Source organism: Rhinolophus hipposideros (genome assembly GCF_964194185.1).
Source record: "Rhinolophus hipposideros genome assembly, chromosome: 6".
In the NCBI taxonomy this organism is placed as follows: Eukaryota; Metazoa; Chordata; class Mammalia; order Chiroptera; family Rhinolophidae; genus Rhinolophus; species Rhinolophus hipposideros.
The window spans coordinates 2161767-2177803 of record NC_138052.1 but is presented as its reverse complement, the minus strand read 5'-3'; the positions used below and the strand labels follow the sequence as shown (position 1 = coordinate 2177803).

The 16037-nt window shown below is 40.5% G+C and overlaps 1 protein-coding gene across 1 annotated transcript in view; it reads right to left on the bottom strand.

Annotated features, from left to right (window-relative positions):
* The window catches only part of LOC308499048 (uncharacterized protein), a gene marked incomplete at its 5' end in the record, with an annotated part of 92260 nt that overhangs the window by 18120 nt on the left and 58103 nt on the right, over positions 1-16037 (bottom strand). Inside the window, 5 exons of the mRNA XM_081051831.1 lie at positions 4328-4423; positions 4710-4836; positions 8421-8477; positions 11347-11536; positions 11607-11725. Of these exons, the coding sequence (XP_080907957.1) occupies positions 4328-4423; positions 4710-4836; positions 8421-8477; positions 11347-11536; positions 11607-11725 (589 nt within the window). The remainder of the gene's footprint in view (positions 1-4327; positions 4424-4709; positions 4837-8420; positions 8478-11346; positions 11537-11606; positions 11726-16037) is intronic.

The following is a 16037-nucleotide window of genomic DNA, read 5'->3' as shown; positions in this document are numbered from 1 at the left end:
CTCACATTACCTTTTCAAGAATTAATAAGCTATGTAATGTAGGTAATGTGCTCTTGGCATGAGGATATGTAGATGAATAAAAATTAATAGAGATTCCATAGAAATGTACAATCTAAGACACACAGAATTATGTAAAATATATACATAGGCAGAAATATATAAATATTCCCATCTGTTTTCTAAGATCTTGCAAATGCTGTTCAATGAAAAAATGATAATCTTTTCAACACTCACATTACCTTTTCAAGAATTTCAAGAGTACCCACCTTTTCAAGAGGGTACAATAACTGGATTCCCTCCTCAAAAATTTAAGCTTGACATATACCTCTCACTTTCTATAAAACTGAATACCAAACAGATCACAAAGGATAAAATGTGAAATTTAAAAATTTCTGGGCAAAATGTAGGAATAATCTGTGTTCCTTTGAGTTCCGATGTTTCTAGACAGGACAACAAAACCATGGTCCTTAGAGAAATTTGAAGAATTCGACTTTATGAAAGTTGATGTTCAGTTTTAGCCAGCTTCCTCATACCACCCCAACAGAAGTGGGGTGCAGCTTCACTACTGCCAAGTCGGGAGAGAAGTCCAGGTTCCCCACTAAACCTCTGTTGACACCCTGGGAGTTGGAGAAGATGCCACTTTAACACTGGGCAGAGGTGAGATCAGGCCCCCACGGCCCTCCTATTGGCACACAGTGTTTCATCAGGTGCCAATGTCCCTCGCTCATCTTCCCTCTTCTTTTCGTCTTTCAGAATCTTCTCATATATATTAGGTTGGTACAAAAATAACTGCAAAAACTACAATTATTTTTGCAACAACATAATATATACACATAAACGTGTATAGATGTACTATGAGTACAACGACATGATTAACTGAATTTAGTGGGTTAAGTAGGAAGGAATATTATTTACTCCATCTTTCCCCTGGTTAAGCCTTTTTTATATCCTATTAATTCCTTCTCTAAGCACAGTTATGAACACGTTTTCTTTATCATCATATAGAATATTTCTAGTTTTGCTTTGAAAATCCAGTCATTAAGCCACCTGAATCCAATATTTTGGTTGTCATCCATAAGGTTACCTCAGAATTATTTCCCCAGTGTTCTGTGGGGCTAGTGCCATGTGTCAAAGACATTCAATTGTCTATGAAACACATGTTTTTTCTTCAGTTTTCTTTTCTGTTTCACTAATTTATTAAACTATCCCACCACTAGCTGCACACTACTTAACTACTCAGAGCTTTACATAAATCCTTGATATCTGGCAGAGTAAGTTCACTCTATTTTATGATGGGATTTAGTTTGACATTGCGTTAAATCTTTACAAATACATACCCACTTGAATTTTTTATATAAAAAGTGGTTCTTTTGTCTTTGTTAGGGTTACCTAAGTTTCACCCATTTTATTGTTTTTTATTCTAAAAACATTCTACAATTTCTGTTTTCCGGTTTATCATTAATTTCACTTTTATATTCTTCTGCTTTTATTTAGTATACTTTTGTTATTGTTCTCACTTAATTTATTAATATAAATACGACACTACAAATTTATCTCTATTCACTTATTTAGCTATATCTTAAGGTTTCTAATACACATTTATTTTTATTTTATAAATGCCATGGAATTTTGGAATTGATTTCCTTTGCTATACATTGTTTAAAAGATAATTTTTTACATTTCCATATTGAAAGTTTTTTGTTTCTTCATTTTATCAAAATAAGTTGAGAGAATATTTGTGGTGATTCTAATTTGTTGGGGTTTGTTACTGTTTTCTTTTTAGACTAAAACTATATTCATATAATCTTATTATTCCATGGGAATTTGAACGGCTTGTTCTTTGATTTCAGCATACACATATACAAATACATTTCACTTTAATACAAATATCATTCATATCCTCTATAGACATACATGTTTAATATCCACAGTATTTCTTCCTTTATCAGATGAGGTATAGCAGGTCCTCAAATAATTTCCTTTCATTAAACATTTCATGACAATATTGATGACAACAAAAAAACTGATTCCCTGCCAGGGCCATTGTCCGTGCTGAGTGAGACCGTTCTCCCCATGTCTGTGTGGGGTTTCTCTGGGTACTCTGGCTTCCTCTCATATCCCAAGATAAGCATGTTATGTGAAGTGGCATGTCTACACTGCCTCTAGTCTGACTAAGTGTGGTGTGTGTGATGCTCCCTACGATGGAATGGTGTCCTGTCCACGGTGGGTTCCAACCTTCAGCCCCGAGCTGCCGGCATAGGATCCGGCCACCTGCCATGCTGAACTGGCATTAGCGGGTTGGAAAATAATCATTAATCTTTCTTAAATCTATGTATAGCTCTCACTTACGTGAATGTTTAATGTTAGAAGTGTTTTGGATCTTTACGTAGAAGTTTGCTGATGTGTTTGATCTAGGAACTTAACCATTGTTTATATCCATTAGCCTATCATACAGGTGGTTTCACTTTAATAGGTCATTTCATTTAATAGGTCATTTCGCTTTAATTCAGTTTTCAAGAATGTATTGACATCCTTAACGGAAGACTTACTATCTATTAGAATCTCCTAGTTAAGTGAATTCCAAGTTCTTAGAAATCCATTACATTGTGTTTTATGATCATTGATATCACATAGTTCGGTGCAGTCTTTCAAATGTTTACAGGCTCCCGTTACCCTGTGCTATTGCACTAGAGGGCCCTCTTTAAGTTAATGAATATATTGCCGAAATTCAAACCTGAGCTATAACAGAACACTAAACCCTAAGTTGTTTTATTTTTAGTGACTTAATAACTCTACCACTCTTTTATTACAATCTTTTTAAGATACTTGTTTGGGGATATGCTTTTTAGCCAATAAGCATGAACCCAATCATTTCTGTTTAGTGACTGTGAAATATGCTTGATCTAACTTATGTCAGTCTTTCTTACCCTGTTTAAATGGCTGCACAACAAAGTTTCAGTGAGAACACTTATTTAAGATGATTTTACTTTTTGTTTGAGGAATTACATTGAAAACATAACTTTTGAAATTCCTGGAATTGTTTTAGTAGCTTAGACAAAAGCCAATAAGCACGAGAAAAGATGTATAACATCATTAGTGATCGGGAAAATTATTATGGACTAAATTGTGTCTTCCCCAAACTCTGATTTTGAAGCCCTAATCCCCAATGAAACTGTATTTGGAGATGAGACGTTTAGCAAGGTAATGAAGGCTAAATGAGGTAATACAAATGGTTCCCCAATTCTATAGAACTGGAGTCCTTATAAAAATAGGAAGAGACATCAGAGCTCTTTCTCTTGCCATGTGTACGCAGAGAAAAAGTCAAATGAAAACATGGTGAGCCAGGAGGAGAGACCTCACCAGAGATCAACCATGCTGGTCCCTGATCTTGGATTTTCAGCCTCCAGAGCTGTGAGAAATAAATTTCTGTTATTTAAGCCACCCAGGCTACAGTATTGTGTTATGCCAGCCAAGCTGACTAATACAGAAATGCAAATCAACACATCAGTGATATAGCCTCTCACATCCACTACTATGGCTAAAATCAAAATGTAAGATAATAAGTGCTGAAGGTGCTGAAGATTGGCAGGAATCAGAACCCTCAAACACTGGCATAGAAATGTAAAATGGTACAGGTGAGGAAAACAATCTGGCATTCCATAGTTAACACAGAACGCAGCAATTCCAGTCCTAGCAGGGAACTCAAGGGAAACAAAAGCATATGGCCACACAAAAAATATGTAAATGAATCATCAAATCAGCTTTACTCAATAACAGCCAAAAGGTGGAATCCCAAGTGTCCAATGACTGATGCATAAACAAACAAATGTGGTATATACACATAATTAAATATTACTTTGCAATTAAAGAATGAAGCACTAATACACCCAACAATATGAATCTTGTAATGGAAACTGAAAGAATCCAATCACAAAAGAACACATAATGTGTAATTCCACTTGTACGAAATGTCCAGAATAGCCTCACCTATAGACATAAAAAGATCAATGCTTGCTAGGGCTGGAGGGGACAGGACATAAGGAGATGACAGCTAAAGGGTATGGGGTTTCTCTCTGAGGTGAAGAAAACTGACTGTAGGGATGTTTACATATATATATATATATATATATATATAGATATATATATAAATATATTAAAAGCCAGTGAACTGTACACCTCAAATGGGTGAATTGTGTGATACGTGAATTATCTTAATAATAGCTTAAATATCTTAATAAAGCTGTTTAAAAAGAAAAACAACTATCAGAAGTGTTTCTCTCTAAGGTCTAACTACACCTGGAGTTGCCTTCTGTCTGTGCTCACTCACCTGGGTACCTCTGCTTTAGGAATTCTTCCCCTAAGCACCAGGGCTGTTCCCCTTGCTCCAACTTGAAGATCACCTGGGGTTTGGTAATGCAGTACCCTGTGAATGCAACAATTGAGGGGATATGTAGACCCGATCCATAGACTTTCTAGTTCCTGACTGTGGAGAAAGATGCAACAGCAACAGCAAAATGAAAGCACCATTTGCTGCTTTCAATGGGAAAGTAATGACAGAAACGTTGCTTCTTTCTCTAAAGGTTTCAGTTACCTCAGCCATGTAGTCAAAAGCCTGAATAACATTAATCTCTATAGAAGGTACATGTAATTTAATAATTTGCAAAAAGGAATTGTATGCCACAGGGAGTCAGATGGTAAGGTCAGCTCACCCACGGAGACCAGGTGGCTGTAGTTCTCCAGCATCACATCTCTGTAGAGGGCCCTCTGCGCGGGGCCCAGGTACGGCCACTCCTCCTGGCTGAACTCCACAGTCACATCTTCGAATGTCACGGATCCCTGTGGTAACACATTTTGTTCAAAAATTCAGAATTAAGTGACAGAGCACATACCTTTCAAAACTAGTATTTTCCTGTTTACATTTAAGGTTCCAAAACAAATACGTATAAAGAATGTTGATTTTTTTTTATCTAATTTGTCTTGAACTTTGGAGTTACTCAATTAGTTAGACTTTTTAATGTAACATACTTAATTTATATATATTTATAAATTGTAGCTTTTTAAAACAAAAAAAAATTCATTATACAGAGACTTCCTACAGTTCTTCTTCTACATCCCAAGGGATGATCCTAGAGAATTCTAGGATGTTTTATCCCTACATAGACATCACTCCCATAAATGATGGGAGCCAAGGAAGGGGTACATGGAAGCTCTGGAGATAGCACACACGATTGAACTTCTGTCTAAATGAACGTATAAACATATATAAATGTAGAGCTCATGAAGAGCAAAGCACAACCCAGTAAGGCCTTAGAATCACAGAGACCTGTATAAGGGAACTGTGTACACTGAAGTAATAGCAGTGGATATAAGGGTAGGGAGGAATCACAGAGCAGAGGCAGCACCCAGTGTGGTAACTACTTTTTCATACAGCTACCCAGTCAAGCAACATGAGCAGCTTCTTCAATGCTGGGGTCAAATACTGATATCGAGGACACAAATGAAAAAACTGTGGTAGAATTTTCAGTGAGACAGATCTGGTCTTATTGCTCCCGAATATCTGTGGAACATGAAGCTGGAACTGTCCCTTAAACTAGCACACACACGGTTGTAGAACACAGAGGGGGGGTCCAGGATGAAGACAAGCATTATGGAGTTAGGAGCAATTTGGGTGGTAACTGAAGGTATCAGAGGCCATCAGACAGCACCTTGAGCACACTGGGACTGAGGAAAGCAAAATACCAAACCAAGCGTTGGAGGGACCGTGGATATTAAAGAGCCAGGAAGAAAATGTATACATCACAAAGTCAGAGAAGAACTTTTCTAAAAGGTCATAACAGAACAGTGAGAGGGCAGAGTCTTGGAAACTGAGAAAGGGAAAGTTTCCACAACAACGCACTTCAAAGGGGCTGGGAGAAGGAGAAGTGGGAAGTAGCCGTTCAACAGGTATAAAGTTTCACCTGAGAAAAATATTAATTTCTAGAGAAATGCTGTACAACCTTGAGCCGCTAGTTAACAATACTGAATTGGACATGTAAAAATTTGAAAGTGAACAGATCTCATATCAACTGTTCTTATCACAAGGAAATAAAATAAAGGTATATTAAGAGATAAGAGGAGAGAAACAAGTTTTTTTTCCAGTGGTATCTATCCAAGTATGTGTTCATTTACATCTTCAGCGTCTCTCTGTGCAGCTCGGTGCTAGTAACAGGGAACTAAAACAAACGAATAACAACAGGAACACATCTCATTCAATTTATTTTGATCTAAAAAAGTAAGAAGATTTAACTGTATTTTCCAAAAGTAAAAATTAGTGAGAAAAACACCATTATTCTTTTAAAAATTTTTGCCAATCTCTTTTGTATATTGCTTAATAAAAATCAGCTGCATTAAAAGCAGTTAACATGTGACGGAGGTAAAAATGTTGAAATAGGGATCTTGGAAAATTCTCTCCTCTTCAAAAACTGAAAAAATTATAGAAGCTAACACAGGCGATCTGTGAAAATGTTTGAAAAATGGCTGGATCACAGTAGGAGAAGTGATACTGTATCTTTTTAAGTTACATGTTCCCATCACTCTCCCTCTTCAACTCTGCGGTAGTTTGAGAACCAACGGTCTGCAGCCAACAGCCTGGCAACTACAGGAGGGGCAGCACTGTGAGTTCCATCACAGCGTCGTTCCCAGAAAAGCGGTATCATTTCGCCTGTTGGTGGTTCTCTGAAAGATCCTACTTACAAGATGTCTTTATTTGAGCTAAGTTAGTGTGTGTAACTTGAGCATCACATAATATGTGTGAAAAGACTTCTCTCAGAAGCATTTGTCAAAACATCGAGAGGCATGTGTTTAACTTAGTGGCTACCTGCGGTGCTGGATAATGGCAGGGCAAAGAATGGCGTGATCAAGAAGCTTAAAAGGAAATGCTGGGGAATGGGATGTTAATAAAGCTCTGATATATTTGTGAGAATCTACAAGGCTCCACACATGCATACAGCTGTGCATGTACCCAGGGCTCAGACCATGCTCAGGAAACACGTGAGATGACCCTAAGCTGTCACCTCTAGGTGACCAGAGCTTTGGCATAAGGAGGAAGTGAAGGCTTCTGCACACGTGTGAACTGCCTGACTGACCGCTGAAGGAATGCCCTGACACGCACAGAGCAAAGACTGCGAGACTTAGTGATTCCAGGCATTGAAGGACATTTCTGACGAGACTTCAACTGCGACAGAGCACAACAAATACAGACACATTAGTTGTTGCTTGGGGCTTGGAGGGGAAATGAGATGATGGATGGTCGTTAAGTTTAGAGTTGCTTTTTAAGGTTATGAAAACGCTCTACATTGACTGTGGTGACGTTTGCACATATCTGTGAGTACACTTTAAAAATCATTGAATTTTACACTTAAATGGGTGATTGGCATGGTACGTGGATTGAATCTCAATAAGCTGTTTTTAAAAAATGAGAGGATGAAATCCTTACAGGACAATAGAACAGACTGAAGGGCCAAGGATGGAAACTGGGGGTGAGCCGTGTGAAAGGACAAAGGAGAGAGGATGACTCCATGAAGACGGCAGCAGGAGGAGGGCAGTGCCAGTGGAGGGTGCCACAGACACTAACAGACAAACTTTCTAGAAGGAAAAGAGAAGTAGAGGCAAGTGATACAGAAAAGTCAGGTAAGGAAAGGATTAGACAAGTCCCAATGGATTTGATTATAATCAACTCTCTGATCACAAGATCACAGGCAAGTCGGGAGAGAAAACAAGGCATCATGCAGAGGTTTGAAATATGAATGAGAATATTGAAATATGTGAAAGAGAACCGAATTTTAAACCATCTGCTGAGCAACTTGAATATCATAGGCAATCGAAATATTTATGCAGGGCAATTTCAAGGATATCCATTTGATTCATCAGAAAAATGTGTTCATTCAACACGTGTTTCAGTTTCTGAAAAATAGTATTTACTGAGTACATATTCAGCATTAAGTCTTCTATTTTTATTGCATAACAAGTAGAGGTAAATTTCTATATTATTTCAGGGTTATTCCTAGAAAGTTGTCAACTAAATCACCTACCTGAAATCAATAAAGATTTTTTTTTTTAATCTTCCATTGTCTTTACATTCTACAAGGAGAGTTTGCTTTTCTCTTCTCAGCAATGTCAGCCTTTCAAGAAGTATTTTCTGACACTGGCACAGTCATCAACTATCTCAGAAATAAATATGAAGCTCCAATTTGGTAAATTCATAAGATCACAGAATCTGCATATATCCGCATACCACCTGCGCTCTGCTATTCATCTCTATTTGCACAAATTCTGAATGTATCTGATCCATCTCTGTCTGCTTTTGCATGTTAACATAAGAGACACTTACGCCTTTATAATTTCCACTGTAAAATAAACTGGGTATTAACAACCGAACTCACCTGAGTGATGTTCATTTTCTGCTGCTCCTGGAAGAACGTAAAACACTGAAGGTTCCACTGGGGAGGAGGAAAGTGAAATGGGGTCATGAGAAACCTGGTCTTCCTTACAACTCCTATATTCACCTGCCTACAAATCTCCTAACAACACCTGGAGGAAAAGCCTCCCTGTGGGAGCATGTCCCTCTGACATTCTGGAGAAGGCACAGGAAGAAGCGCACAGAGGCAGCACCACCTGGTCACGTGCATCTCTGACATAAGTGCGGGGGCTTCACCTTGCATTTTCACCGAAGGAGGTCAACTGCCTTTTGTCAAGGAATTCACAATTCTGACTAATCAATACAAAACAACAACCACCACAACAAATAGAAGCATGTAAGTAAAACAGAGGACTAATTAAACAAATTCAGGTCCACCAGAGGTCACCCTTCCTTCATTAAAACTAATGTCAAAACAGACTCTGCTTGGATTGTCCATCAAGTTTTGTCTTTACACCTTGAGTTAAGAGTTTCCACAGAAACTGAAATAAGATGGGATACTTTATGCAAGAATTGTACTGTTTTACTTTTTGTTCTAAACTGGTTGCAGTTCCTAAAAAACATCCGTTGATAAGATGTTTATAGAACTTACCTGTGAGAGTAAACAGCCCTGTGCTGCTTTCCTTAGTTCTATCTGGCGTGACTACAAAAATCATTCATTTCAGGCCCAATATTTTGGGGCTTCCCTAAGTGTCCAATAGAGAAAACCCTTCGTCTACTCTCATTGTGTTAAGTCCATGTTCGGGAAAGTGGGAGCACCAGCTTAACTCTAGACACCACATGAGGTGATAGACATGGTGTGAGAGCAGCTCCCAGAATGTGAGGGCAGAACAAAGGAAACAAGGTGCTGTTTAGGATTTCGTCAGCTCTGCCTGCTTACACCTTCCCTGGACATCAGTCCTCACCAGCCATCCAGTCAGGTGCCCTTTTCCTGCGCATCCTGGCAGGTACCCCCCTCTCAACCCCACGTACCACCTTCTGCAAGTTGGTCCACAGTATCCACCGTCACACAGTCTGTGATGGCTTCTGGGTGGTGACATCTCTGAGACTGACTCAGGCTTCCCCCGGGAATCAAGAAATGCTTCTGGGGGAGCAAATCAGGACCGGCGCCTTCTAGATAGTTCTGCCTCTACTCTAAAGTTCTGGTGAGGCGTCTGTCAGAAGAGCTATTCCCCCAAGTGGCCCCCAAGCTGTTCCTGAGGCTCCTCCCTCTTTCCTGACTTAAAAGAGTTACTTTGCTCCCAGGGGCTGGGACCTGAGCCTGAGAAACAAATTCACTTCATTTGACACCTTCACGTAACATTCTAAACTTGACCCTTTTGGAATGCATGAAAACTGGACTATGCAGCACTGTACCCATTACCTCCATGCAGCTGCTCCACCAGAAGCGAGGCTAGTGCCACGAGTCAAAACAGTAGTTTGAATGCACTGAATTAAATGCACCAGTAAAATTAACTTCACCTCCTTTTTTTTTTTACTGCTGCTACTGAACATTTTTAATTTACATTTTGATTATATTTGTATTACCTTCCTACTGGCCAGCACTGCATTCGTTTGTCAGACTGGACCTCTGAGCATGGAGACAGCCTGGACAGTGCAGGGAGGTGCAAGAGCCTTACAGTCCCACCCAGGGGCTCTGGAGAAAACCCACACATCCCAGGATATGTTTACCACGTGGTAAGATTCTGTCCGCATTTACTTCACAATCATGTCTCTGGGAATTTGAGGACAGGCTACTGTGCTAAGTGCTCCAAAGGTTGGCGCTCTGGGTTTGGGGCGGGGAGGACATTAGGAAGAGCAAGAGATGGGAAGGAAAATCTTTATCTGCGTCCTACCTCTCACACCTACCAGGTAGAGCCTGTGGGGATGTTTGCATGGCAGGCCCTACAAACTGAGAGATCGAAATTAACCACACAGGACGGTCTGAACATACAAATTCCTAACTGAAAGCGGTCCTGGTCCATAGTCCTGTCCTTGGCCTATAGCTTCCTTGAGAAAGGTCAATCTTTTACCTTAAAAGAGCCTGCCTACTGTCTTTTCAGTTTCTAAAACAAACAGGCCCTAGGAATGTCACAGTAATCCCTTTTACCGGACCCTCAGGGCACCACAGGCCTCACCAGAGCAGGAAAGTACAGAATCCCTCATTGTGGCTCTTGTCCCTTGATTACCACCTCTATGTGCTGGAAACTGCTCTAATTATCCAGTCCCCACCAATGTAAAAGAAGTATCTGTCTCTCCAATTTACTTTTTATCCAATCCCAGAGATTTCCCTGCTTTGCTTTCTCCCACCCCTGTAATCCAGGACCAATCCATTTCAGGTAACCCTCCTGCTTCCATTCTACTGTGTAAAATAAATTGCAAAACCGCCATTTTCCGGAGCATTACTCAATCTGTTGAGATTTTGTTTCCGGACAATTGTCATCAGTTTAGCTCAAATAAACTCTTGTTAGTTTTCTCTTAGGTTTGATGTTTTTTCATGGGTAATACCGACAAGTAGGCTTATTGTGATGGTCAAATAAAATAAATGAAGGGAACAAAGTGTCTTTTGATAGTAGCTGACACAGTGATTATAAGCATTTGGCAAAATGTTTTGCAGATCACACCATAGCCAATTCTCAGAGTAACTATGCAAACTATTATTAGTAGCCTCAAGTTTACCGTGAACGGCACAAAGGTACAGTCCCCTCCCGCCGCCTGCAGCCCCGCAGATCCCTCCCCACCGAGAACCTCCTCCTGATGGAGACTCGGCCCCACCTGCGCCGCAGGGTCCGCGGGGCTGACTTCGCACGCACGCACGCACGCACGCACGAACGCGGGACTGGGGGAGGGGAGGGCCCCCGCCTGGAGGTCCCCCGGGTATTGCCCGCCTCTTGGCCCAGACACCAGCCTACCTGTCTGCAGGGGCCCAGCGCAACCTCTGCTCCCGCAAAAACCACGAGCGACAAAGAGATCGTGTCCCTCCTAGTCTGCAGAGGACCCACGGGAGGAGGCGGGACTACTCTGCACATGCGCAGAGTGAGACCCATGCCCAGAGGGCTCCGCGGTAAGCCCACACTTTGAAGACTACGTTTCCCATGAAACCTTGAGACCAGGAAGTAATATTTGAAGCGTGTCCGTTTAATTAGCCATTTGGCAGACGTGACACCTGGACCTGACACTTGGGGACTTTAACTGGGTCCCCAGAGCTTTGGGGTTAGACTTTAAGTCGAGGATCTCACAACATATTGCAAAGCGACGTTCTCGATCGGATCCTGGTTGGAAAAACAACACCTGCAAGAGACAACAGTTAGGGAATCATGAATATGAGCTAGATATTAGAAATATTAAGGGAAATTAACGATTCCCTGGGAAAGTCCGATAATATTTGGAAGATGTAGGAAATTGTTATTTTTTAACGATGTATTCTGATATGTTTACAATTATGAAATCGTGTTTATAATTTTCTTTTTACGAATTAAGCAAACCAATTAGGGAAAGCAAGTAAGGCAACAGCTTAAAACTCTTGAAATCTATGCAATATGTGTATATGATGCTTATTTTACTATGTCTACTATCTGGAGTGTTTGAATTTCTTTTTAACACACAGGGAAAGACTTGGGATACGGAGGGATGGAGGGATGGAAGGAGGTCAGGGAGTGCAATGCCCGTTCAGAGGTGTCCCTTTAAAATCAAGCAGCCAAGAGAAGTAAAGGCACACACACACAACTATCTCTCTCTCACAGCTGTGAAAGAGAACAGATACTACAAAATGGAGCCAGCATTAACATAAAAGAGTAACATCTGTGACCATCAGATGGTGGTGGGGAGGCAATAGTCTAGCTGTTCAAATGGCGAGTAATACATGAAAACGCGTACAACCCTAAATAAGAAAATTGTTATTGTGTCAATTCTGCATGTCCATAGGTAAACCTGCCTTGAAACTTAATGTGTGCACACATCAAATCAGAGATATATGGAAACAATAACATAATTTTTCTTCCTAGTAGACTTTTTTAGAGCAATTTCAAGTTTACGGAATAACTGAGCAGAAAGTACAAAGTGTTCCCATATAACCCGTCTCATCACATCACACACAGTTTCTGTTTTTATCATCTTACTTTAGCGTGGTGTATTTTGTACAATTAAGGAATGACATATTATTACTAGCTGAAGTCCAAACTAGTTTACATTAGCAGTCACTCTTTGTGTTGTACAGTTGTATGGGTTTTACCAAATGTATAATGTCATCTAGCATAATGTCCAGCATTCCATTATCATATAGAGTAGTTTCACTGCCCTAAAAATTTCCTATGTTCTGTCTGCTCAACCTCTGCCCTCCTGCTTTCCCATTCTGAACTCCTGGTAGCAACACAACTTTTAACTGTCTCAATAATTTTACCATTTCCAGAATGTCATATAGTTAGAATGATATAGTAAGTAGCCTTTTCAGTCGGGTTTCTTTCACTTAAATTATGCATTTAAGATATCTTCATGACTTTTAGTGGCTTGACGGCTCACTTTTTAATAGATGGACAATATTCTATTGCATGGATGTACACAGTCTGTTTATTCACTCATCTATTCTCATCTACTGAAGGACACTTGGTTGCTTCCAAGTGTTTGCAACTGTAAATAAAACTATAAACGTTTCATGCAGGCTTTTATGCGAATGTAAGTTTTCAAATCAATTGAGAAAATACCAAGGAGTACAATTGCTCGATTGTATAGTAGAGACTAGTTTTAACTTTATTAGAAACTGCCACACTGTCTTCCAAAAGTGAATGTATAATTTTGCATTCTCACCAGCAATGAAAGACAGTTCCTCTGCTCCACATCCTCTCCAGCATTAAGCGATACCAGTGTTTTGGATTTTGGTCATTGTGAAATGTGTGTACTAGTACGTCATAATTTGCAATTCTATAATGACATCCGATGCCGGCCTTCTTTTCGTATGCCTACATGCCATAAGTATATCTTCTTTGGTGAGGTGTCTGTTCTACTTGTCCTGGAGTCTTCAATTTTCTGAAAAAGCAGAATGAGAAAACCAGATTTTCAAAGAATTCTGGGAAAGCCTTGTCAGAATGTCTCCAAGACCTGGCTCTGGTTGCTGCCCATGGCTTTACTTTATTGTTGCATTGCTCCCAAGAGCCCTATGAAGTGCTCTATGGGATGCCTCTTCTTGCATCTCATCTGCTATTCCTATAATCAAGCAGATTTCAGAAGAAATAGGCCCATATTGGGCAGTCAAGACAGAGTAAGAGGCTGTTGTATCAATCAGGAAATGAACAGGCTTACCTACCACATCTAGGTGACCCGTCCTTCCTCCCCAGTGAGGATGATGGTCTTCCTAGGAAGTGCTGGAAATCTCACGCCCCATCAGTTTATTACTGTCATTTGCAGGGAAGAAGTTGTTCCCTACTTTCTTCGGAATGGGACAACCACTCTTCCAGCGCCCTTTTCATTTGCACAGGGGGCACAGTTGTTTCGGAGGATTAGGCCGCTCCTTACACCAGTGGTCTGGGCTCGCACATGCAAAGCAGGCTCCCTGACCTGGTGTTGCTCTTCTGGGGCTGCTGGGGTGTCCCTGCGGTGGTTTGGTCCTTGATCTGTATGTAACTGAGGCCACAATTCTGGCCTGTCTCTGGTCTCATCTCCGGTCTTGCTGTTCCTTTTTTTCTGTTTTCTCTGTCTCACTTCTTAAAGATGTTGAAATGTCTCTATTCCCTGGCCTGCCATTGGATCGGAGCCTTCTCATCAGATATGTAACAATGGGTCAGAATTACTGAAACACCTTACCAGGTGAGGGAAAACATCATGTCAAGCTTGATGAATTTAACCATAAACTTATCTAGGTTTTTGGTAAAAATGGTCAAATCGTTCTTTACACTGAGTTATATCTGACATTGAGAAGCACACGTGAATCCTCACAGTTCAATTTAATCTTGTTTGGTTTAAATATATGTAAAATTTCCCCTCAAGACTTTCCTTCACAAACCTACAATCTTCCTAGTCTCTCTTAGTTTGTCTCTTCTTACTCATTCAGAAATAACCAACCTTAGGACAAACTGTATTCTTTCAATTCTTTTTGAAATGTGCTTCCATACCTATACCTTCCTTTTCTGAAAACATCCATCATTTTATTTTGTATAAATTGGACTTCATAACCCTAAGTACTTTAATTTTTCCTGGCAACCAATAAGTAAGCAAATAGCAATTCCATCTGGAGTCAGAGGCTCTATGTCACATATAAAACACAAACGAACACAGAGGTCATACACATAAACAGAACTACCAATAATTGCAGGGAGGATTTAAGATATTCCATTTAAGATATTCCATACTTTTCAAGAAAAGTATCAAGGGCAAATGGAATATCTTTTAATTATTGGTAGCAGGAACAAAAGGGTGAGATCTGGTTGCGATATTAGGCACTTTTGTTTTTAAAAATTCCTCCCACCCTCTTCTTCGTCCACCCCCCCATTTTTTTCGGTGACTTCAGCCTCGAGCAGTAGTGGCTGTGTTTACATTTCTGGTTTTCTGTAAGACTTTGAAAGTTACTGAGAGTTAAAAAATCTTATAAGATATTAATTTTGCCTAATTTTTGAACATAGTTGGTGTCCAATCATAACCAGCAGACAGGTGGGCTTCCCTATTTTTAGCACTAAAAAGTTATTGAATCATCCCTGGTCCCAAAAGGCCTCTTCCCAAATGGTCAGATGAAATCTGTGTAGAGCAACGTCTGAGCAAAGTTGACCCGTGGAGTGCTAATGATAAAGGACAAAAGCTTCTCTAAACATCAGGTCCCTTTGGTGTCTTCCCAGTCAATGATGGAGAAGGCATTAAATGGGCCGATATTCTGACAGGGACTCAGGGAACCAGAAAGTCCCGAGTTCCTGGGAAAATGATAAGACGCAGCTCCTCTCAGCGCCTGAACAAAGACAACAATGACCCTTGACCCTCTTTACAAGTCTGCAGGGGGCTCGGTGTACAGCATGTATTGTAGGAAATGGAGAGGGAACACAACAGAAAGTCTAGACTGTAAAACTGGTGACTCACAGTGGGCATGCTGACCAGTGACTCTCTAAGGACGAGGTGACAGACACCTGGACCCTAAATCCCGGGCACTCCTCAGATGGGTCCCTTGACAGACTCAGTTGTCCTGTCAGGGTCCAAAATTTCCTGTGCAGTCTGGGCATCCGAAAAGTGGCCCGAGTGAAGGTGAGACAGAGGACATTAGCGGGTGGTGGACCGAGGTCTACATGGCAGTGAGCCAGCTCACAGGACCACAGGCTTTGGTCTTGTCTCTTAAGCATATAAATGCCTGGAGGACACATGGGACTTCTGACCACCTTTTCTGTCCTCTACAGAAGGGATCTCACTGTAAGACGGTGTTATGATTTAGGCTTCCATTTATAGGCCAGGCTTTCCCATCTTTTAGTTTACACTAGTGTCAGGCAGTATTACAAAAGAAAATAAGCTTTTCCTATCTAGTACTTTCCAGTTTTAAGGTGGTCCAGTTCTGAAGCAGACAACCGAGAGGGGAGTCTCTAGGAACTGAGATCATTACCCATTTTGAGTCCTCAGGAGCAATCCAGCGAAAGGG